Raw genomic sequence first — 26,199 nt, forward strand, 5'->3', positions numbered from 1 at the left:
ATATTAGAAAAAAAAATCCTTGAATTGATGATAATAAAAACATATTGAAAACATTAAAATATAATATATTAGAAAAAAATATCCTTGAATTGATAACTAATCTATACATATAATAAAAGAAACCAATAATGGGACACTTGGCAATCTATGAGACGATATTAGATGTGGTTTTCCCGCCTTAGATATAAGCGGCAGATCCATGGGTAAGCCATGACCCGTTTTTCTTTTTTACATGGATTTTATCCATATTCATATCCCTGCTTAAGATTCATATCGCTAATAACAAAGTCACAAACCCTAATGTTCTCCACCACCGTTTCCCTCTGCCAAACCCAAATCTGCAAATGTCACATTCGATTTTTCTTCTTCCATCTCCACTGCCGCACATGATTTTGGTATTTTGTTTCTTTTAATCGACTTGTCATTTGTTCAATTATTAATATTGGGTTTCTTTTATTCAGAGGTGAGGAGCAGATGGGTGGATTATGTGAAAACTTTAAATACTCCGGTCCGAGTCTCACGACCACAGGCTGACATGGTTGCGACAACTGTTATTCTGCTCCGACGATGTAATTCCCAACTCCGGTCCAAGTCTCACAACTACAACTCCTGCTACAAGCTAACGCTACACGATCTGTTTTGTATCAATGGTACATTGTAATTCCGCTAACTTGTGCTCTTAATTTAATTGGATGCGGTGTTGATTTTCAGGTTTAAGTAGCATAAAGGATTAATAATTTGCATCTTTTTAATCACTTTTTGTCTAACTGTATCCTTTTTGAATGTTTTTGAATCACGAGGACTTTTGTAACTGGGTACTCCAAACTTTGAAACACTGATTTTATTCTTGTAATTGAAACTTACTAATTTTTGCTAATTTAAGGGGTTTTTTATGGTCATGCTGTATTTTGGAGGCATTTTTGAGATGATGTTGATGGTGAATATGAATTTGTGTTGTTCTGTAGATTTTCAGTACGAAAAAACTTTAAATTTTATGACAAAAAGCAGGAATTTTTAAAGCCTGGGTGCTTTAAACTTTGAACCCTTAATTTTTTTTTATTGTTGGAGGTTATTGATTACTGTTATTACATTCTTTATTCTGTGGGCATGCCACATTCGATCATTCTTTAATCAATATGTATATCTAATATTGTCATTTTCTTATATAATAAAGTAGTTTAATGAATATATAAAAATCTTATGGGAATAAACCCCCACCCAACAATGAGGTTCAAATAGAGAAAGCCAAATGAGGCTACCAGTTTTATTACATCGATTTGCTTTTCTTGAATTTAATGAGATTTCCTATGATACCTTTACTTCTTTCTTTGAGCTTCATATGCATTTATGTGTGAGTGTTATTAAATTCTTATATGTATATGCCATTTGCAGGTAGGTATTCTAATTATTTCAAGGAAATACATAATGGGGTAGGTGGATGAGTGAGATTTTAAGACCTTGATGATTAAAGATGGGGCCTCTGTATGTATATTAATGTAGGATGTGTTTGTATATATGTGTTAACAAATGGGGTCTGGACACAAAATTACGGGCATACCTAATTAGCTTTGGATGCAAGAAGGAAAGCAAAGGCATCTAGCAACTACAAGAGCCAATTTTTAGCAAACATGAGGTGAATGTTTAATGATTTTCTTCTTCTTTTTTCCCTGACTTTTAACATTTTTATTGATCAAAACATTAGAAAATGCTGAACATGCATAGTTCTAGATATATAATTCATGGTTTTTGTGTTATCATGTGATAGTCATGAACTGAGAATACCAATGGTTGCATTCATATAGGATTATTGGACAAATGATATCTTATTATTGGTGTTCTTAACTTTGATCTTTGGTTCTTCACTTTTTCTTTAACAATACTCATGTATAGTGCAATTGATTTCAGTTTTTCTTTTCTAATGTTTTGATTGTCAATACTCTTCATCTTTCATCATAGATCGGCGAAGACCAATTCGTATACAAGAAAATGACCTACAATTTGGTATTAAAAAATTGTCATTGTGGTGCATAAGCTTCTTTATTCAACCCGTGTAATACACGGGCCCATAACCTAGTAAAAACATATTCGAAACGTTAAAATAACATTAAAATAAGAAAAGAAAAAAGGGTTCTTATTCTTATAAGCATTGATTGATGACTAATAAAAAATATTCAAAACATTAAAATAACAATAAAATAAGAAAAGAAAAAAGGCATCTTATTCTTATAAGCATGTATGTCAGCATATTTAGGGGCACACCATGAAATCTGAGATTTCTGTTTTCCTGAACCAATCCTTTCGATAAAATGTGATCTCTCTCGATCTTCTTTCTCCTGAAACCCTAATTCTTTTCCTCAATCGGTTAGGGTTTTGTTTGTCGCACGTATAACAATTCATGCACAACAGTTGTTTCGAACAATAGTGGTTGATCTGGGGATGATTGGTAGAGATGGCACGAGAGGTGTTAGCGGAGACGGAAACGACGTCGTTGGAGGGGATGCTGGTGAAGAAGAAAGGAACGGCGAGTGCACGGAGCTGGATATTGATCGATAGTGACGTGAATGAGACGGTTATGGATATTGATAAGTATGCAATCATGCATCGAGTTCAGATTCATGCTCGTGATCTCAGAATTCTCGATCCTCTTTTGTCTTATCCATCTACGATCTTAGGCCGTGAACGAGCAATTGTTCTTAATTTGGAGGTCAGTTTGTTGTTGCTGCTTTTTTTATTTTTGTGTTTAATTTGTTTTACTTGAAGTGGATTTATTCAGAAGAAGGTACTGCTTTTTTTTTTTTTTTGCTCTTTTCATTTTTGTGTTTAATTTGTTTTGCTTGAAGTGGATTTGTTTAGGAGAAGGTACTGTTTTTTTTTTTTTTTTTTGTTGTTGATTAGCTGGAGTAGTTGAAGGACAGACTTTTTTTTTTTTTACTTGTTGACCTTAGGAAATGACTTATTATTTTTTTTAGAGTTAATTGCTCGGATGGTCCCTGTGGTTTCAAGTTTTTTCATGTTTAGTCCTCACCTTTTGAAAATAGCAGGTATGCTCCCCATGGTTTGTCTTTTTGTTACTCGGATAGTCCCTAAGTAGATGTCACTAAGTTTGGAAATAACATGTATGCTCCCTATGGTTTATCATTTTGTTACTCGGATAGTCCCCAGAGTAAATGTTGGGGGACTATCCGAGTAACAAAATAACAAACCATAGGAAGCATACATGCTATTTTCAAAAGGTGGGGACTAAATGTGAAAAAACGTGAAACCACAGGGACCATCCGAGCAATTAACTTTTTTTTTATGTTGATTAGCTGGAGTAGTTGAAGGACATTGGTTTTTCTTTTTTTTTTTTGATTAGCTGGAGTAGTTGAAGGACAAAGGGTTATTTTTTATTTTTATTTTTTTTTTGTACTTGTTGATCTTAGGAAATGACTTATTATTTGACGTTTCAACTTTGCTAGACTACTTTCAATTTCATGTTTTCAGAGTTTTGATCAACAACCTGAACTTTGTATAATTTTTTGGTGATGAATGTTTTATGAAATAGGTAGGGCTGCAACTGAACCAAACGTTCGGCGAACAGTTTGTGAACTGTTCGGCGGGAAGTTCGTTTGTGTTCTTTCGTTTATTAAACAAACGAACATGAACAAGAAAATTTGTTCGTTTAGTTAAATAAACAAACATGAACAGAGGTCGTGTTCGTTCGTTTATGTTCGTGAACGTGTTCGATAGTTCATTAGTGTTTTTAGTTTTTATATTTATTTAAATACTTCAAAATTTTGACAAATTAAATATCTAATAAGTGTTAATGTATTATACATTTTGTTCATGAACGATTGTTTGTGTACGTTTGTTTCCATTTGTGTGCATGAACATTAGTTTGTGTTCATTTGTGTTCGTCAACATTCGTTTTTGTTTGTTGCCTAAAACTAACAATCAAACACGAACAAGTTCGTTTCCTTAACAAACAAACACAAACATAAAATCTCGTTTGATAAGTGTTCGTGAATGGTTCGCGAACACGTATATTTCTTAACAAACGAACACGAACAAGGTCTTGTTTGTGTTCGTTCGGTTCGTTTACAGCCCTAGAAATAAGTGTTTAATATAGTTGGTTTTACACAAGAACAATACGAAAGAATAAAAAAAACATAGTTTGAAGGCCCTATTTCTAATCTGACATAGCAGTCAATAAACTAAATAAAACTTCCCACTAACTAGAACATGGCTGAAAATTAGAAGGGTTGTGGTTGTAATGGGTTAGACCCGAACAGCAGCTGCATTGCACCATTTTCATCAACTGGGTCAACCCGTTTAGTCCTTTTTCACCAACAACGGGTCGTAATAAATTACCTTTTGTTTAAAGTAATATTATTGAAATATTGATACCAATAGTTTTTGTCCAGAAGATGTCTTTGTTTGTCTTATTGCATGGTGTCCAGTTATTGTTTGGACATTTTTGCTTAAGTATTTTTATTCATAGATGTCAAATTCTAGTATGGTTGAATTAAAAAGGTCAGCGCATTTTTCTCTTCCTTCTGTTTTGTTTTGTTCATTCAATGATACCCGGCCTTTTGTCATAGTTTAAAGCCTGGCCTTTTTGTCTTAACGGAACACATGTTCTGTTCTGCATCTTGTTATAACGATCACAATTTGGATTATTGTTAAAAGTTATGTCGGATTTCACTTGTTGGTTTGTGAACTAATTATAGTTTTTGTTGGTTTATTGGTATGATGCAGCATATCAAGGCTATTGTCACTGCTGAAGAGGTTAGAATTACTTTTGTATTTCTTCCTTTGATTTTCTCTGTAAAATCTTTAAATTTAGTATAAATGACTGTAACATCTTGTGCCCTTACATATTCCAAGGGTGGGGTTCTAGAGTGAACACTAGTGTATTTGCGAACTGAGTGAACAAATCCTGGCCATTGATCTACCCACGTGTATGGCCAGGATCTCATCATCAAATCGTAAAATACACTAGTGTATTTCAACATCAAATCCTGGCTATTGATCTACACACGTGTATGGCCAGGATTAGTTCACTCAGTTCGCAAGCTACACTAGTGTTCACTCTTGAACCTAATCCCATATTCCAATATGTATTTTTTTTATAGCCGTTGTAAATATGCTTATGTGGAAATAATAACATTTACTCACAACAAGAATCTATATGGTGCTTCAGTTAAACCAATACAGCTTCATTATATAATCAGTTAATTAACTAGATCTTCGTTTTCATTTCCTTGGGTAGGTGTTGCTTCGAGATCCTTGGGATGACAATGTAATACCAGTTGTTGAGGAACTTAGGAGGAGATTGCCTGTTGTAAATGCCAACGATGTTGAAACTGGTGAAGAAGATGGTATGTTTGTACAGAGTACAGACTCCCCTTTTCTATTTATTTATTTATTAATTATTTAATTTATTGTTTTTTTTTTTCTACTTTCTTGTTCTTGGGTTTAAAAAGAAACCGTTTTAACTTCTTTTTTAACAAATAAAAATGCATGCAGAATCTCCGTTTGAATTCCGAGCACTTGAGGTTTTCCTAGAGGCCATCTGCAGCTTTCATGCTGCCCGTACCACTGAACTAGAAACTGATGCATACCCAGCCTTGGATGAGCTCACATCTAAGGTATGTGCTTCTCTAAATATTACATGATAATATTCTTGTTTGTCAGTTTTATATAGATAACTGTCTTATTACTTTGATAATGTTGTCCTTATTTTGTGTGTATGGCCTAATTGTTCATGGTTGTATTGGTTGCTGGATTGTGTGTTTCTAACTCTGTGTTCTTAGTTATAATACGGTGGCCGTTTTGATTGGCAGATCAGTAGCCGTAACTTGGATCGGGTTCGTAAACTGAAAAGTGCAATGACAAGGTTGACTGCTCGTGTTCAAAAGGTACACATGATTGTTTGATTACCTTCGAAATCAGTTTTAAGTTAAAACTTTTAACAACATTTGGGGCAGTCTTTGGACTGTGTCTTGAAGTTTTAATAGTTAATGTGGAGTGTTTGGGTAGAAGTGATTATCGATATGATTCTTGTTCGCTGACTTGCAGGTTAGGGATGAACTTGAACGACTTCTAGATGACGATGATGACATGGCAGACCTTTACTTATCAAGGAAGTTATCTTCTGGTTCACCAGTAAGCGGGTCAGGTGCAGCTGGTTGGTTTCTTGGGTCACCCACTATAGGCTCAAAGATATCTCGAGCTAGCAGGGCAAGTGTAATTACGGTTCATGGAGACGAGAATGACGTTGAGGAGCTCGAGATGCTTCTAGAGGTTACAACTTACAACCTTAACTTCTTCTACAATCCTTCATTATTTTATATACTTCTCAAAAAAAAAAAAAAAAAAAAAAAACCTTGACAATTGCATTTTTTTGGAGTGTGTTTCAGGCCTACTTTATGCAAATTGATGGAACGTTAAACAAGTTAACAAGCGTGAGTGATTTTAAATTTTTAATTTCAAAAAGTTTTATATCTGCTTGCATTTGGTTGGAATGAAGCTTTTCGATGTAACTTTTAATTATAAAATTCTGCAGCTGCGCGAATATATTGATGACACAGAAGATTACATTAACATTCAGGTATGCAGAAGCATTCAATGAGTTTTTATGTTTTAAACAATGTCGTCGATTATGCAGTAATTACGAATCTGAAACTGCTATATTGTTTTTACTACAGCTTGACAATCATAGAAATCAGCTAATTCAGGTTTGACATATCCTATGTTTTCCTGTTTATCAGCAGTAGCTTGAATTTGAGGATCATCTCATTTCCATTTATATGTATGATGGCAGCTGGAGCTCTTTCTAAGTTCGGGAACCGTATGTATGTCAATATATGCTTTAGTGACTGGCATATTTGGGATGAATATGCCTTACACGTGGAACGATGATCACGGCTACATGTTTAAATGGGTCAGTGTTGAAAATTTAAATGGTTGATGCGGGTTGGGTAACATGTCAAAACGAGTGATTTTTGGTAAGGGTGAGTTGACCCGACTCTGAAATTTACTTCTTTATGAATACTTGTGGTGCTAAATATATTTACAAAAGCTAAAATATGACAGTTTTTTCCTAATTGCATAATAAAGCGATATAGGAGGTTGTATTCCTTTGAATTCACGTTAAGGATGAAAGATTGACGTGTTTCTTATATGGTGAAACTTGACAGGTGGTGATTGTGTCGGGTGCATTTTCTGCAGTTCTTTTTCTACTGATTGTTTTCTATGCTCGATTTAAAGGGCTCGTTGGATCTTGAATCTGATTACAAAAGTTGAACTCTTTCAGGCACGAAAGTACTAATACCGACTCTCTAGTCTCTTGCTTGTTTTCGTTCTTTTATTTCAAGACGAAGAAGGAGAAGCAATACAAACTCGAGGTTGAATATCCAAGTTGGACCGACTGTCGTGGTGACATGGAAATCATTGGTTCACCTCAGTTGTCTATGAATCTTGAAGAGAGAATCCCTTTCAAGCTATATTGCACTTCTTTCTCTTTAAATTTGGCTTGTAGATTTCTGTAATTTGAATGGTGGTACAACAGACTAGGGTTTGTAGGGTGATTCTGTTTGACCAATTGTCGCGCACCTGAACACGATTTGTATATGTATTTGTGTAAAGACTATTCGTTTACCCGCGCGATGCGGCGGGAGTGGCGATTTACAATGGGATACTCGTTTACCGTTAGTTTATCATTCGTCTCGTGATATATTGTATAGTACTTAAGTTAGTTTTCTTATTCGTGATATGTTGGCACTGGTTTATGTTAGTTTATCGATTCTTTGGTGATATACTCGTGTAAATTTTTTTAGCTGTAGCTTCGGCGTGATCTATCTACAAGAAGAGTACAAAACAAGGAAGTAGATGTAATTAAAAACAAGAAGAATACAAAACAGACAAGTAGAGTAGCTGAACAAAACACTAAAAAACAAAATACGGAGAGTCTCTTGTATCTATTCCTGTTTACCAATACATCTGTTCCCTCATGACTTTCTTGTATCTTCTCCTCTACTGTACCAGATTTCAACACATAAAAAAACAATGTTAGACGCTTACAGGTGTTTTAAAAAGTAATTAAAAAGTAATTTCTAGAAGCAAGTAAGGCACAAAATCTACTAACTTACCTTCGTTTTGATATGGATGCGGTTAATTAATCACGCAACACTTCCTGGTAGACAACATTTGATGTGTAAACTCCGTGTTGTTTGAAATCTTTGGCGAGATGTACCAACACCTTCGTATTTTGTCTTGAAATCCCTCTTGATAACACCACATAAAGGTGTCCATGTGAAAATACAGAATCTGGTAGATAAATACCAACATGCGGAATTGTTTGACCTTGAGCTTTATTAATCGTCATGGAAAAGCTAAGTCGAATTGGAAATTGTTTTCTTTTCAGCTTGAATGGGAACATGTCATCTTCAGAAAGGGTTAGAGGAATTCTTGGCAAAAAAAAAAAAAAAAAAACTCTTTTTCCGGCATGTTGACCTACTGCAATTTCTGCATCAATAACATTTCGCATGAAACCTTTACATATCAACCGCGTGCCATTACACAGGCCATGTGATGGATCGGTATTCCGTAACAATATTATTGGGCATCCAATTTTTAAACGAAGCTTATGAGGCGGCAAACCACTAACATTTAGCGAGTTAAAGAACTCGACCGGATAGAAGTTGCGATGATCGTCTTCAGCTTCGTCAAAACTGTAATAAACTTTTTCCTCCCCTTGAAAAATTTCAATCATTTGATTATTAATCTCATCAACGCTCTCATTTTTAGTGGACAATATTGCTCTAGAGATTATATAATCTGAAGAATATACATTATCTTCAATTGATGGAAAGATGGCATTGATCAATTCTTTTATAGAGTTTTCTTTGTTGTTGCACTGAATTGTCATGTCATCGGGTATGCGGATATAGTTTCCTTCTATTGGTTCTTCAGTTCCATCGCCGACTCTTAAAAGAAATTTAGAAAACCATGAATCTTTCAGCGCTCTCATATTTATGGTCAACCGCATCTTCTTAGTCAAAGACCAAAGAGGTCACATTCGTAGGCTGGAGTCTACAATCTGTGCTCGAGTGCCACGTTTAATAACCGGCAACACATGTCTGAAGTCACCTCCCATAACCATTATCTTCCCACCAAATGAGAGACTAACACCTATAATGTCTTGGAATGTACGATCGACTGCCTCTATCGCCTGTCGTTTAGCCATCGACGCTTCATCCCATATGAGTATTTTGGTAGACCGAATCAGTTTAGCGGCCCCACTCTGTTTTTTGATATTGCACATTGAATTATTTTCAAGATTAATAGGAATCTTGAATCTCGAGTGAGCCATTCTACCTCCTGGCATATTATTAGCCGCAGCACCTGATGAAGCTGTTGCGAGAGCAATAAGACCACGTGACTGAATTTCAGCAACCAAGGCATTGTACAAAAATGTTTTTCCAGTTCCACCTGGACCATCAATAAAGAAGATGTCACACCCCAACCGACGGCGGAAACATCGGGATGAGACGAAGTGTGTAGATTGCTCAAAACGTCATAACACTATGTGACAATAATTAATTTAAATTCAAATTTCATTTCAAAACTAAAAGTCATACATGATTCAAAAGGAAATAACAACATTGTTTCAACAAGTAACATAACAAACAAAAGATAAAATATTCTAGGCGTGTATCTAGTCCACCCTAACTTGTTTCATGAATCATCCATACTTCAATAATCAACCTGCAACATGTATTAAAATAGAGTTTCAATGCAAAAGCAAAGAGCGAGTATACAAGTTTGTTTACATAACATAATAGAATCAAAACTCATATCCAACATGAACATAACAAAATAGTTTCAACGTGCTAGTTTACGTAGTCCAAGTGATAGCCCAAGTTTCCCAATGCGTTAAAGTACCTAACCCAAAGTTTAACGGGAGGTTGATATGTCTCCTCCTAACAATACCCCATAGACTAACGGGGAGGTGCATTACTCCTATAGCGCTACTATTGTTAAGGCGGAACTACACACAAGAATTAAACGTTCACATAGCACAAAATAGTCTCAAGATTCACAAGTTTCATGTTTCATGTTTAAATGGATAGAGTAAGTTTCAAATAAGTTTCAAGTGTCATGTGCGTTTAATATAGAATACATGTTGCACCCAAAGTGTTAAAAGTAAAAATGGGTTCGAGTATACTCACGGTTTACAAGTGGTGACTTGAAGTTCCGAGAGCAAGTTTGTAGATGAGTTAGTTTGGAGCACCTTGTCCTTCTACACAAGGAAACGTAGGTGTGTGAGTTTGGCGTATACGGAAGATTATAGATTCGGAGTTTTTTTTAAAATATAAAGAAGTAACATAGGTGAAAATAATCATCTTGTACACATAACTCTTGTTCTTGACACTATTGAAACTCAAAAGAGTTGGTATGATTTCATGGATTCTAAGATCCATTAGAGTCGTAACAAGGGCATGGTCATAGATGATGTAACGTCCACTTAACAAATAACTATTAAGTCATCATCAAGTCTTAGTTACTTAGATGTATACGTATAGAATAACTTAGATATTATATAGTTTTACAAGTCTTAAGATTCAAGCATGAGGTAGGAGATTAATGTCTCCATTTAGGTACCTCTTTGTGTCATAGAACACATACATGAGGTAGGAAGAACAAGCTTCCATTTAGGCACCTCTATTGTTCACCACTACACTTGTTGTTATAAACAACAAGGAGGGTCATGAACATACAAGTATCAAGGTATTAACAACAACTAATCTATAGTAAAACATCAAGTAATGAGTGGATTCTTATGAAGGATAGCCCAAGCTAATCCAACCATCACACATTCAACAAGTTTCACACTTGAACATTACTTGTGGGTAAAACCCTAATTAAAACAGAAAGTTTATGAGGTTTTAACCTCTGATTTAGATGTCTCAACCATGTTTTTAAGCTTAACCAACCATAAGAGGGGTTGTAAGCATTAGGACATTGGTTTGAGATGTGTTTCACACAAGTTAGATGAAGTTTGCATAAGTTTGAAACAAAACAGAAAGTTTTTGGTCAATTTCGGAGCAATTCCAGGGCTGATTTCTCCAAGGAGAAGTAAAGGAATCAAACTACATGATTAACCAAGCAAGTAGGAAAAAGAATCAAGCAATTTCGTTAAGAAATGAGCAAGTTATACCACTTTTAGTGTAGGTGTATCAATCTGCCCGAAAATGCAGCTTTGTGCTTGAATTTGGGAGTGTTTTGGTGAAGTTTGAGAGTGGTGAAAGTGTCCAAGTGCTTGGGGGAGCTTGGGTACTTATAGGGGAGTGATTAGGGTTGATTAGAGGTGATTACAAGAGCCAAAACTCGGTTTAAACTCAAGAATCCCGCCCAAAAACGAAGTTGGTCGCGACCTTTCAAGAGTCTGCTGAACATGGACCTCACGCGGCCCGCCTGGGATATCCAGGTAAGTTCACGCGGGGCGTGAGCCTCTTGTGGTTCTGAATAAGTTTCATTTTTTTACAATTTGGCCCCTGGAGTTGTGTAATTGATGCATTTAAGGGGTTTTAAGGGCCATTCTTGTTACAAAAGCATAGATTAGGTTATGATTAAGTATGAGGAGTATAAACCAAAAATAATAAAGCGTAATAGTATCAAATCAAGTGTCGTTCTTGTTCAAAACACGTTCAAGGTATAAGTTTAGTTAAATTACAAGTTTCGCACATAGTTTCCAAGAATAACGATTAAACATTGATTGATTCACCAAATCGAACATACGAGCATACAGAGAGTGTATAACATAAATGTAACAAAATACAAGCTTCATCAATGATCCAAGTCTCAATTTGATTAAGATTTCAAGGAAAGGTAATGATTACAAGAATACAAAGTTTCCGAAAATAGACATACGAACAAAACTTTCTATAAATGGAAAGTACAAAAGAGCCGGGCGTTACAGTCTCCCCTCCTTTAGGAAATTTCGTCCCGAAATTTAGGAAGACGGAAGGTTTGAAAAGGTTTTGGCAATATGCTGATTATTAAGAAATGAGACCTTGAAAATTTGAATCGTTTTGAAAAGTAGTAAGTTTTGGAGAACGACAAGGCCTAGTACTTTGAATAAAGTGATAATGGTCTACTAAGTACGTCTATATAAGAAATAAGAATAGGACGGCGGTTTAACAGACTTGATTGTCAACGAGGTTCATATAAAAGACGAAAATAATGAAGAATACTAGAAGTATAGAAGTGGACGATTGATTCTTAATAAACGAATGCATGTATAAGAATGATATAAGTATTAGATAGATGAAAGTAGCGTGTTAAAGATGAAGTCTCGTCAAGGATAATCGAATATAATGCGTTTGTGAGTTGTCTAAGGTTATAACAGGTCTAAATGGTCTGTAAAACACTGAATTTCTCATAGCACGTTCTATGAAATTTTGGTAACATGATGAAAATACTTATTTATAGGAAGTACCAGCGGCGTATCCACCATGTTTTGACCACGTTGCATCTGTTTCATATTTCGTGCAATGTTACGTTCTGTGCCTTACCATACACAGTAGTACACTCTATGGTTCTCATACGTCCATTACTATAATCCCGTGTGCACCCGCGATTATACCAATCGTCGCATGATCCGCATATCTTGTACTAGTTGCGTATGAATCAAGGTATGCATAAATTTTGAAAATAAGATTGCGAGTGTATAAAAATATAGCTTATAAGTACGTTTGTGTTCCAAATAGTACAAGACCAACGTAAGCGAATCCCTTCGGTTTCGCTCGCGTATAGGTGCGAAAGTATAAATTTTAAGTATGAATAAATCACGAGCATAGTACAAGTTTAAATATGAGTACGGACGTGAGCATAAACACCAAAACGTATGACAAGAGTATGAGTAAAGTATAAGCATAGCGTGTATGAAAAATGAGTATAAATGTGAGTACAAATTTGAGCATAAACGAATGAACGTGAGTATAAATGTAAATCGTATAAATGAGAGTATATATATAAGTACGAATCTAACATAAATTGTATAAATGCGAGTATAACTATGAATTTAAGTATAAACATAATTGTATTGGTATGAGGAAAATATATGGATGTGAATATAAGTTTAAGCATAGTTGTATAGGTACAAGTACAGGTAGGATATATGAGTATAAACACTAATATGAATATTAGCGTAAACGTAATTATGAGTGTACGTATAATTGTATTATTATGAATATAAACTTGGATATAAGTGTAGTGTAAATGTATAATTTGGGAACATGAGTATAATATAAAACGTATGAATATGGACATGATTATGAAAATTAACATAAATGTGTAAATATAAATATAAGTGTAGACATAAGATGTAGAACTACGAATATGGATATGAGTGTAATACGTAATGATTTTGTTTATGGTATGAATCGTAATATACGAATTTAAACATGAAAAGAAAAGGCCAAGAAGTTTTGAGTATAAAAACAAAATGAGGGGTATATGCGAATTTGTCGTGAGATATAAACTAAAACACGTAAGATAGTATGCATGCATAGTTGTTTGAGCAAAGCGTGAAGTTTAATTAAAATCAAAATAGATTGAGTTGACATGAAATATAGAATCTAGTTCATAAATGTAAAGAGAGTATAAAATATCTATTGGTTATGTGTGTTATACTTTGTGAAAGAAAGGAAATGCTACTCTTGCTTTAAAAAGGATTTACATTCGTTGAAGATGGTTGGTTCTTATGAAGTTTCCTTGCCCACACATTTTAAATTAAATTGACGTATTGAATAATGGTTGGAAAGGTTCTAGAAGTAAATAAGTTTGCATCGTCTTGCATTAAAGAAGAAATTCGAATTTTAGAGATTTTTGTGACAACGTTGATTCGTAAGAAAAAGGATTTTGGTATACGATCTTAGTGATTGCTGAAAAAGCGTCTTTAATAAAACATTTTACTGATTTTGAAAGAAATTTTAGTAAATGATTGAATAACATTGGTAGTATTTTATAGGTGTGCGTGAAAAAGTTGGTTTGATTCCTAATTGAAAATAGAAAATCTCTAGTTTAAGGATATAAGATGAGCCTTTTTCAATAGTTACGTTGAATACAAAATTTCGTGGGCAATGGATTTATTAAACCAACTAGGTTGATAAGTAGCATTTCGTAAATTTTGAAAATCGAGGAATAAGCGTTTATGGTAAAGGTTAAGAATTTTGTGTGTATGAGCTATATAAAATAGATTGTAGAATAAGAAATTCGTTTATATAAACAGTGCATGTTGAAATAGATAGGGATTTTGCTAATGATAAACGATTTAGATATAAACGTGATCATGTTTACGTAATATAGTCTATTAAGGAAAATATTGGTAACGATCACCTAGGTAAGGGAATCACCCCTAATTCGTTGGCGAGGTCGTTGTAAGACGAGAAAAGAAACGAAGTTAGTCGTCAAGGTAAGGAAATCACTCTCATCTTGATGATGTGGCTCCATTTATTGTTACAAGGGGCATAAATAAAATTATGTGAAATCATGTATGTGAATAATGTATAAATGTATGATAAAGTACTCGTACGATATATGCGTAAAAGTGAAATTTCAAAAAATAATTCGAATTCGAAAAGAGGGAGTAGGTGAGACTTGGTCATAATGTTTGTTTAAGAAAACGAAATTGATCACATAGCATAAAGAATCACATAGCATAAAGGTTCAAGTTGATTTGCATAGCATAAAAGTTTAAACTTTTCATATAGCATAGTCATGAATTCCACATAGCATAACATGAACAAACGAAAGCATTGTAAATTTAGTTTGTTCACGAGGGATTATTATTGTTTGTGATTGCGATAACGTGCGAAATTGATTAAAACGACATTTCGAAATGAATGAACGTTCAAGTATAAAATCACATATAAATTGAGATTCATAAAAGAGAGGCTCAATAAAACATTGGATTGTTTCGGGTAGAGAAACGTCGACTATTCCAAAGTGGGTCGAAAGTTCTTTCGATTTAGAGATATTGTGCTTTGGCCAATAAGTAAGATACTCTCGTCGAGAAGCGATTAACGGTATCTTACCCTTCCGGTTACTACACATCTCTAAATGATTGAAACATTCGGGACTTTGGCGAGAATAAAATCGAGGAATGGGACTTAATCGACGAGATGCGGGTTTCACCCCTAACTTGACGATTTCGTACCCTAAATGTGGTTGGTACTCGTCGGTCAAAATAAATTTTGACACTTTGACGAGGGTCCACTAGAGTTGAAATGGAAATTACCATTAAGTTGAGGATGTCACTCCTAGCTTAATGGTGAAATTTCGTGCAAAAATAGATTAAAGGTAGAATGAGAGTCGTTTACCAAATTGTGGGTTTCACGCCTATTTTGGTAAATTCTTCTCGTTGGTGTTACAAGAGTATAAAAATAGCATAAGTGTATTCGTGTTAGCCTTAGGAAAGACACATAAATTTAATCAAAAGTATAGCTAGGGAGCATGCATGGTAGAGTACAAAGTTTTAAACAACAAATAAGAGACAAAATTCCTAGAACTATAGATTAGGGCAAAAGCATCGCAATTTTCCTAATTCCCTATAGTTATGGCTCTGATACCAATCTGTCACACCCCAACCGATGGCGGAAACATCGGGATGAGACGAAGTGTGTAGATTGCTCAAAACGTCATAACACTATGTGACAATAATTAATTTAAATTCAAATTTCATTTCAAAACTAAAAGTCATACATGATTCAAAAGGAAATAACAACATTGTTTCAACAAGTAACATAACAAACAAAAGATAAAATATTCTAGGCGTGTATCTAGTCCACCCTAACTTGTTTCATGAATCATCCATACTTCAATAATCAACCTGCAACATGTATTAAAATAGAGTTTCAATGCAAAAGCAAAGAGCGAGTATACAAGTTTGTTTACATAACATAATAGAATCAAAACTCATATCCAACATGAACATAACAAAATAGTTTCAACGTGCTAGTTTACGTAGTCCAAGTGATAGCCCAAGTTTCCCAATGCGTTAAAGTACCTAACCCAAAGTTTAATGGGAGGTTGATATGTCTCCTCCTAACAATACCCCAAAGACTAACGGGGAGGTGCATTACTCCTATAGCGCTACTATTGTTAAGGCGGAACTACACACAAGAATTAAACGTTCACATAGCACAAAATAGTCTCAAGATTCACAAGTTTCATGTTTCATGTTTAAATGGATAGAGTAAGTTTCAAATAAGTTTCAAGTGTCATGTGCGTTTAATATAGAATACATGTTGCACCCAAAGTGTTAAAAGTAAAAATGGGTTCGAGTATACTCACGGTTTACAAGTGGTGACTTGAAGTTCCGAGAGCAAGTTCGTAGATGAGTTAGTTTGGAGCACCTTGTCCTTCTACACAAGGAAACGTAGGTGTGTGAGTTTGGCGTATACGGAAGATTATAGATTCGGAGTTTTTTTTAAAATATAAAGATGTAACATAGGTGAAAATAATCATCTTGTACACATAACTCTTGTTCTTGACACTATTGAAACTCAAAAGAGTTGGTATGATTTCATGGATTCTAAGATCCATTAGAGTCGTAACAAGGGCATGGTCATAGATGATGTAACGTCCACTTAACAAATAACTATTAAGTCATCATCAAGTCTTAGTTACTTAGATGTATACGTATAGAATAACTTAGATATTATATAGTTTTACAAGTCTTAAGATTCAAGCATGAGGTAGGAGATTAATGTCTCCATTTAGGTACCTCTTTGTGTCATAGAACACATACATGAGGTAGGAAGAACAAGCTTCCATTTAGGCACCTCTATTGTTCACCACTACACTTGTTGTTATAAACAACAAGGAGGGTCATGAACATACAAGTATCAAGGTATTAACAACAACTAATCTATAGTAAAACATCAAGTAATGAGTGGATTCTTATGAAGGATAGCCCAAGCTAATCCAACCATCACACATTCAACAAGTTTCACACTTGAACATTACTTGTGGGTAAAACCCTAATTAAAACAGAAAGTTTATGAGGTTTTAACCTCTGATTTAGATGTCTCAACCATGTTTTTAAGCTTAACCAACCATAAGAGGGGTTGTAAGCATTAGGACATTGGTTTGAGATGTGTTTCACACAAGTTAGATGAAGTTTGCATAAGTTTGAAACAAAACAGAAAGTTTTTGGTCAATTTCGGAGCAATTCCAGGTCTGATTTCTCCAAGGAGAAGTAAAGGAATCAAACTACATGATTAACCAAGCAAGTAGGAAAAAGAATCAAGCAATTTCGTTAAGAAATGAGCAAGTTATACCACTTTTAGTGTAGGTGTATCAATCTGCCCGAAAATGCAGCTTTGTGCTTGAATTTGGGAGTGTTTTGGTGAAGTTTGAGAGTGGTGAAAGTGTCCAAGTGCTTGGGGGAGCTTGGGTACTTATAGGGGAGTGATTAGGGTTGATTAGAGGTGATTACAAGAGCCAAAACTCGGTTTAAACTCAAGAATCCCGCCCAAAAACGAAGTTGGTCGCGACCTTTCAAGAGTCTGCTGAACATGGACCTCACGCGGCCCGCCTGGGATATCCAGGTAAGTTCACGCGGGGCGTGAGCCTCTTGTGGTTCTGAATAAGTTTCATTTTTTTACAATTTGGCCCCTGGAGTTGTGTAATTGATGCATTTAAGGGGTTTTAAGGGCCATTCTTGTTACAAAAGCATAGATTAGGTTATGATTAAGTATGAGGAGTATAAACCAAAAATAATAAAGCGTAATAGTATCAAATCAAGTGTCGTTCTTGTTCAAAACACGTTCAAGGTATAAGTTTAGTTAAATTACAAGTTTCGCACATAGTTTCCAAGAATAACGATTAAACATTGATTGATTCACCAAATCGAACATACGAGCATACAGAGAGTGTATAACATAAATGTAACAAAATACAAGCTTCATTAATGATCCAAGTCTCGATTTGATTAAGATTTCAAGGAAAGGTAATGATTACAAGAATACAAAGTTTCCGAAAATAGACATACGAACAAAACTTTCTATAAATGGAAAGTACAAAAGAGCCGGGCGTTACAGAAGACACCTGGAAGATCATTATCAACATGCATTATGATCTCATCAAACACGTTTTTTTGGTCCGGATTAAGTGAATCTTTGGCACTCAAGTGTTCAGGTTCCAAAACAATCCCAGACTCCTCTTGTAACTCACGACAACCTACATCCTGTAAGTTAACATCGTCTATTATCTTAGGAAGGTCGAATTCATTGATATTTTTACCCATGGATTGTAGAAACACACTAATTTCGGTAAGAACCATATTTTGAACTCGTTCTATACTTTGACAGTGTAACCGATGATCTTCAGACAGTGAATCAAAGTGGTCATTCCATAACTTTCGAATATCTCCAGGTTGGCAAAAAATCATTATGGTCGCAAATAACCTTCTAAGAGCATTGGGAAACTGAAACATAGAGGCTTCTTCAAGACATTGTGATAGATATTCATCGTCTTCTATTAAGCCTAACTCAAGAGCTTCTTTTCGAAATGTCTCACACCGTTGACCATTAACTGTGCAAAAATGCTCAAAAGAAGTAGGCCCTCTGACATTTGACAAAAGTAGGCATAAGTAGTACCTTTCTCCTTCGGCTGGATTAGCGGAAACGATACGACCTTTTTGTTTTTTACCGAAACGACGATTCCAACGGCGTGTGCTTCCATTCCACATAAAGTGTTTTGGAAAATCTTTATACAAATATACCCTTGCTGTTTCATCGATTCTATTTTCTCAAAAAATGCTATTAGCATGGTTTTCTTATCCCTTTCTCTATCAACAATATTAGACATCATATCATTATCTCTAAATCTAACCATCTGATTATTTGGGAGATGAAGTTGTAAGGCTGTAACACTCATCTTATAATACTATTGTTTAATCATAAAATAACGGGCTTTTTAAAACGAAATACATAGCTAACAAAAACTTAGTTAATAAACTAAGATGTACTTCATTATAGCATTTGAACATAGTCAACTAACTAGATTAAAATATTCAACGTTTAGAAGTGTTTACAAAACAACATGGTTTGAACTAAATTAGATTATCGCGGAAGCATTCAAAACTTGTGTTCGGTTCTTGATTTCCTTGCTTGATCAACATCCATAACGAAACGAGCATTACCTAGGGTCAAAACCACATCAATTATTAGTTTTGACATCATAATATCAAATAAATTCAAGTTCTATTATTAAACAAAGAAAAACAAACAAAATCAAAATTTTATTTCAAACCGACTGTAGGTTACGGTTTGCCAAGCTCAAAACAGGACTACCAGACTGTGAGCCACGGTTCAAAACCGTGGCCTACGGTTCGCCCAGCTTAAAGCAGAACTGCTAGACTGTGAGCCACGGTTCAGAACCGTGACCCACGGTTTGCCCAGCTCAGCCTTCTTATATTTTTTTTCGCTTAATTCCTCATAACTTTTTATTTACATATCCGTTTTAGCCGATTCTTTTTCCTATATGTCCGTATTAAAATTACGGATCTAACCATACAAATTTCACTTAACGAAACCCGGATTATGAATGAATGGCCCACAAAATCCTTGTTTCGATTATTTGACCCATTAACTATGTGTGCAAATTCTTCGCCAATTTATTCTTTGGCATTCTAATCTTATTTACCCATTTCCCGGGCTTAAAATTCTTGGCGTATTCGTACCATTACATGGCTTTACGCTCGTATTCGAATTTCATGCTTGTTTTCTATAAATTCAAGCATTGCCACTTTATGCAATTCTTGCAACTAGTTTCTACCATTCGACCCGATAACACGGATTCATAACCTTAACTTAGTATAACCATTCATTGCTAAAATTGCTATCTAGCACCAGTGCAATATGAGGCTTTCAAATCTTTACGCGCAAGAATCGATATAAGGATATAGTTTTGATCCGTTTGGTTGACGAGTGAAAATCCTCACCTTAATGTCAAGCCAAACTATTTCTAACCAATATTTTGACCCGTTTGAATGTCGAGTGGGCTTCGCCACTTAAATGACACGTCAAACGCATATACTACATTATGACACTAATAACAAGCTAAAACCAAACGTTTATACGTAATGTAACGGAACCAAAGTCACGTACCTTTCAAAGCACCCCTTTCAATAGCGCGTCACCACCGGCTTGTCCACTTGACGCTCCGGTTTCCTTTCCTATAGAGTTCAATCACAACCCGTTTAGAAGTCTTTTGTTTACATAATATGCATAATTTGCCATAACTCTACAAACACGTGTTTTAACTCAAATTTCCAGTTTTTAATCTTCTTTTAGGCATTTTCACAAACACCAAAAGGGCATAATTTCTCATAACTTATCATTAAGTTCATAACTTTTTGTTTAGCCAAGATTAACATCAATTAGCCAATTTACACATGTTTTTAACATCAATATTTCAGAAATTACTTCCTAAAACTCGGATTACACTAGATAAGAATCATAATCCTAGTGTTTATCAAGTTTCTACAAAACCCATTAATCACCTACAATGGTGATTATGAACCCCACTAGTATCAAGCAAAATTTTAACAAGAAATCATCTAGGGTTTATCCCTAGACATCATATTACTCTAATTTCATCTATACAACACTCATGCGACATCTAATTTGAATTCCCCATGTTCATTCAGAAATTTAAATGAGAATTTTTCCACAAAATTTACATGCCTTATGATCCCTTTCACTGAGATGATCACTAATCTATGTTTGGATTTTGATTTGGGACAGAATTTGGTCTTCAATTTGATCAAATACCATGAACTAGGGTTTGGAGAAGCTCTGTCGCCCCCTTCTGTGTTTGATCGATCCCATCACACTCAAATGTGTGTATTGTGATTAAAAATGGTTTTTATTATAATTAGTTTCATTTTTGACACCTTTGGTCCCTCTAATTTCCTTTAGTTCATATTTTGAGTGTTTTATCCCACTTATGAGTTACTATAAGACTTGTAACTAACTGGGTTATTTAGTCCTAGTTAGTTTGTTCTTGTTTATTTAATGTTTTATAATTCTAATATGTAATTTTATATTTTCGGGGTGTTACAAAGGCTAGAACAGAAGGAAAGATTTGAGAAAGAGAGAAGGAAAAAATGCGCCACATAGCCTCTGGGGGCGATATGTAGCGTGCATCTTGAAATCTCTTTATCTCATTAACAACAACCCCTGGCTCACTTTGATCAACTTGAATAACCTGTTTGTCATGTCCTTTATAAACATATTTAAAAAGATATTTCACAGAATTTATACTTGAGCAAACTTCAACATTGATGTGGCAGTTAAACATCATCAAAAGCCTCGGGTTATATGGGACCACCCATCTATTATCAAGTGTTTTTCCTCGTACGTCCACTTCTATCCCGATGTCTCTCCTTCGATACAACGGATACACATCTTCTCCTTGTGTTGCCTGTTCATTAAATTGTCTAGGATAGCGAAAATGACAAATTTTAGGATCACCCTGCATACAAGGACTGCTTAATCTTAAATTGCAGCAAGGACCGTGAATCATGTGCTTGACAACCATCTCATGCAATTTGGGATGTCTTTGTTTATTGGAATTTCAGCATACACAACCTTATCATAATGGTCCGCGTTATTGATCTTGTGTTGCGGCCACATGATAAGGAGAAAATGTGCGTGCGGCAAACCACGCTTTTGAAATTCGATGACATAAACGTATGCCTTAACTTCCCCGAGGATATGTTTCTTGAAGAGTTGTTCCTTAAGACCTTCTAATTTTGCCTGGAGCACTCTTGAAACAAGGTCTGGACGATCTTGTGCAGTTTGACCAATATGTAAATTATCACATATCTCAGGCCATTTAGGATTACACGTCATTGTAAGGAATATATCAGGCTTGCCGTCATCTTGAACTAAAGTCATCGCATCTATAAACCGAAGTCGCATGTCGCGAGGCCCTCCGATGAAAGATGCATGCAACACAATTCTTTTCTCGACTCTGTTTGCATGAACGTCACCAGCATTGACGTAATCCACAAGACCTTGGTACAATTCGGCCCGTATCTTAACATGGTTTCTCTCACAAAATTCTAAGCGTGACGTCTCAATTTTTATGTAAACATCTACCACAAACTGTTGTAGCAGTCTACCACCGAACAGAAGCACGTTTTCGGTAGATCGAATCTGGAACTTGTAAAAGTAGTACTCTCGCATAGCCACGGTTATTCTACCTCTTCGTGTGTTAGCTTCTGAACGATGAAGATGTTTTAAAAACAAACAGTTAATAAAAATAAAACGCATTACGGTATTTTTATGATCTTCACTTAAAAAGGATAATAAATTGTTGGTACCTTCCATTTCTCCTTCGATGTTGTCATTGTTGCGAACCTTATTGATTGATACTCCATGACGTGGTATGTTAGCATGCCAACCCGACTCACCATTAGGAAAAAATAGAGGATACGACGATGGATCGTAACAACTGAAATACGACTGAATAGTTTGGCTATATTCAGACCTACCGTACACAACAATACTTCATTTATACGAAGTGATATTGTCATTACCTTCAACCCAAATACCAGCAACCTATATAATCGTGAACTATAAGTAAGTAAAATAAGCAATAATTAAATAATTGTAATTAATATAATATTTTATATACCTCCGATGTCGTTGGTCGGTTGTACACCCTTTGGTCAAGTTCAACCGAAGTATTCAAAGTGACTCTATAGTTGTCCAGAGGTCCTAGTTCTGCAAGTCTTCTAAATGTATCGACATATGGGTTTGTAGAAAGAACGCGTGTCAAAATCTGAGTAATACGACGATCCAGATTTGGCCATTGAAGTCTGAGATCTAACTCGGCATCAGGATCATAAAAATACAACTGCAGGTACCTAGGGGTTCCATCCCTCGGAACTAATTGGTTGATTTTGTGATATATTCCTTTATGTGCACGAAAAGTATATACGCCGTCTCTCATATTGTTCAATGTATCATCCAATGTCACACCCATTGAGGCAAAAGAAAAATTGGTGTTATAAGCACGAATGTTTTGCCTAAAGATATTTCTAATTTCATCTTGAGATGTGAAAAGTCGGTGCAATTCCTCTGGAATTTCCGAGTTTGCTAACATAGTTTTCCCACTCATACAACAAAAGGTATCAAACTCAAATTGAAATCATTTTGCTCCACAATAAGGACATGCACCCCGTTCTTTTAAAACACGATGCTCTCCAGGTACACCATTGTGAACAAAATTATATGGATCATCTTCTATGCTCTCATCTTGGAGGGAAGGTTGATCAATTACTTCACCAAACACCAAATTGGGGTAAAAGTGTACGCGGATGAATTCGAATACCTAAAAAAATTGTTGTATTAAGTAATGAAGGTTGTAAAAGGCCGTAGTTAAACATTATCACCGTAGTTAATTGTTGTATTAAGTAATGAATGTTGATGGATCATCTTCTACGCTCTCATCTTATCATAATGGTCATGTAGTTAAACATTATCAGTCACAATCAGAAAGGAGTTGGAAGGGCCTCAAGGCCGTAGTACGATCAAGTTATTATTCGTATAAATGAGCCCGGCCCATAACCCTTTTCAAAAGGCCCAGGTGTCAACATATTGTTCATTTATTTGAAATACGAGATTATTATGGTTTGAGAAGAAAACTCAAAAGATAAATTCGGATATTCAGTTATTTGGATATAAATACTTCACAAATATTCATTCCCTCTCTCTACGACTTGAACGGAGATGGAGGTTTGGTTTGGACGGTGGTTTGCAGGTGGGAGTTAAAGAGATGAGGCTGGCTGGGGATGGACTGGACGGTTGTTTGCAGATGGACAGTGGTTCAAGTGGGGTTGAAGAGGTGGTGTGGACCATCAACAAATCACATAGGCTGGTGATGGAGGTGTGGCGGTGGTGACGTAGAGAGCGGTGATGGAAGATTCTCACATATATATGTACCAAAAGTCCAAAACTGATCTCAACTTCTACAACACTATTCTTCTCCATCTTGTGAGAGAAATTGTAATGTTCCCATAGGAGCGGACTTCTAGTTTACTCTCTCCAATAATCGTTAAGTTATAGTGCGTTTGTATTAAAGATGCGTATCGAGTTCCCAGATTATATTTATCAAGAAAAATTATCTTAGAACTTCATACTCATCTTTAATCCGTCTTGTTGGTATCAATAGTTGTATTTTTGTGATGATCTATTGAGCCATAGTTCCAATAAACTTCCAACTTTGCATATTAACAAACAGGTACCTACCTAGCTTTAGTTAACATAATGGCCGGGTTTTAACTATATGATTATTATTATATATGAATATGAATGGAAGCGGAAAGACTTTTACAATGAAGACCTTTACCTCTAGCGATTAGTTGTATTTGAGGTCTACCATGGGAAACTCCTTTTAAGATTCCCACAAGTAAGTTCCATTGTAAGTTCCATTGTAATATCACTCTTTTGTAATGTTACCATTATTGCAGTTATTTGTTTTCCTTTAAATCGTTAGAAAACATATTACCAAATATATTATTATCCTTCATGACAAATGAATTTCATGCTTATGCTTAAAACCTAGATATCTCAGTTTTTTTTTTATGTTCTTTAATAATTTGAATTTTCCAAACACTCTAACAATAGATATTATAGATATTGCAATTTCAAATGCGAAAGGTACATCGAAACTCTATCTCCTACAACATGTTTTGTTACAATACTAAATCATACATACATACATACATACATACATACATACATACATACATACATACATACATACATACATACATACATACATACATACATACATACATACATACATACATACATACATACATACATACATACATACATATACTTTCTTATATTATCGTCGATCGGATTAACAAGCTTTTAGCATTAGTATTTGCATTTAATTAGGTTAATGTCTCATTCGGTTTAGAATACAAAAAAAAAAGTATATGTGGTATGCAGTCTATATCATCTTTTTCGGTTGTACATTTACAGATTTACCATAGTTTTTAGGAATATATTGATGATACAGAAGATTACATTAACATTCAGGTATGCAGAAGCATTTGATGAGTTTTTATGTGTTAAACAATGTCGTCGATTATGCAGTATTTATGAATCTGAAACTGCTATATTGTTTCTACTACAGCTTGACAATCATAGAAATCAGCTAATTCAGGTTTGACATATCCTATGTTTTCCTGTTTATCGGCAGTACCTTGAATTTGAGGATCATCTCATTTCCATTTATATGTATGATGGCAGCTGGAGCTCTTTCTAAGTTCAGGAACCGTATGTATGTCAATATATGCTTTAGTGACTGGCATATTTGGGATGAATATACCTTACACGTGGAACGATGATCACGACTACATGTTTAAATGGGTCAGTGTTGAAAATTTAGATGGTTGATGGGGCTACATGGGCTTGTCATGTGGGTTGGGTAACATGTCAAAACGAGTGATTTTTGGTATGGGTGAGTTGACCCGACTCTGAAATTTACTTCTTTATGAATAATAAAGCGATATAGGAGGTTGTATTCCTTTGAATTACACTTTAAAGATGAAAGATTGACGTGTTTCTTATATGGTGAAACTTGACAGGTGGTGATTGTGTCGGGTGCATTTTCTGCAGTTCTTTTTCTTCTGATTGTTTTCTATGCTTGATTTAAAGGGCTCGTTGGATCTTGAATCTGATTACAAAAGTTGTATTCTTTCAGGCACGAAAGTACTAATACTGACTCTCTAGTCTCTTGCTTGTTTTCGTTCTTTTATTTCAAGACGAAGAAGGAGAAGCAATACAAACTCGAGGTTGAATATCCAAGTTGGACCGACTGTCGTGGTGACATGGAAATCATTGGTTCACCTCAGTTGTCTATGAATCTTGAAGAGAGAATCCCTTTCAAGCTATATTGCACTTCTTTCTCTTTAAATTTGGCTTGTAGATTTCTGTACTTTGAATGGTGGTACAACAGATTAGGGTTTGTAGGGTGTCAATTGTATTGGGTTGGCGGAATCTGTTTGACCAATTGTCGCACCTGAACACGATTTGTATATGTATTTGTGTAAAGATATAAACTCGAACAGGACCCATGCACCCACTTATCCAAATGAGTCAAGACGGGTTGGCAAGTCAA

At 35.2% G+C, this 26,199-nt stretch overlaps 1 protein-coding gene across 6 annotated transcripts; it reads left to right on the forward strand.

Moving 5' to 3' along the window:
• The first annotated feature begins 248 nt into the window (after positions 1 to 248).
• Positions 249 to 26,199, forward strand: LOC110878981 (magnesium transporter MRS2-I). 6 transcript variants are annotated; one of them, XM_035977645.1, is made up of 14 exons: positions 249 to 395; positions 462 to 650; positions 1,397 to 1,633; positions 2,367 to 2,704; positions 4,738 to 4,767; positions 5,252 to 5,360; positions 5,509 to 5,630; positions 5,826 to 5,900; positions 6,061 to 6,285; positions 6,402 to 6,446; positions 6,548 to 6,592; positions 6,690 to 6,719; positions 6,806 to 6,925; positions 7,182 to 7,703. In XM_035977645.1, the coding sequence occupies exons 4-14, from the start codon at positions 2,450 to 2,452 to the stop codon at positions 7,266 to 7,268; spliced, it is 1,143 nt and encodes a 380-aa protein (XP_035833538.1). In that variant the 5' UTR covers positions 249 to 395; positions 462 to 650; positions 1,397 to 1,633; positions 2,367 to 2,449; the 3' UTR covers positions 7,269 to 7,703. The 6 variants fall into 6 exon arrangements, with proteins under 6 accessions (XP_035833538.1, XP_021983080.1, XP_021983081.1 ...); XM_022127388.2 differs by lacking the exons at positions 249 to 395; positions 462 to 650; positions 1,397 to 1,633; ... (1 more) ...; positions 6,806 to 6,925; positions 7,182 to 7,703 and adding exons at positions 25,077 to 25,115; positions 25,213 to 25,242; positions 25,329 to 25,448; positions 25,667 to 26,199 and having other exon boundaries at positions 2,117 to 2,704; positions 6,548 to 6,553; XM_022127389.2 differs by lacking the exons at positions 249 to 395; positions 462 to 650; positions 1,397 to 1,633 and having other exon boundaries at positions 2,117 to 2,704; positions 6,806 to 6,995.

Source organism: Helianthus annuus, chromosome 9, assembly GCF_002127325.2.
Source record: "Helianthus annuus cultivar XRQ/B chromosome 9, HanXRQr2.0-SUNRISE, whole genome shotgun sequence".
NCBI classification, from domain to species: domain Eukaryota; kingdom Viridiplantae; phylum Streptophyta; class Magnoliopsida; order Asterales; family Asteraceae; genus Helianthus; species Helianthus annuus.

Coding starts and splice junctions, on each gene's coding strand:
- LOC110878981 (XM_035977645.1), top strand. CDS start 2,450: ATGGCACGAGAGGTGTTAGCGGAGACGGAAACGACGTCGTTGGAGGGG. Junction 2,705..4,737: donor CAATTGTTCTTAATTTGGAG/GTCAGTTTGTTG, acceptor GGTATGATGCAG/CATATCAAGGCTATTGTCAC. Junction 6,286..6,401: donor AGCTCGAGATGCTTCTAGAG/GTTACAACTTAC, acceptor AGTGTGTTTCAG/GCCTACTTTATGCAAATTGA.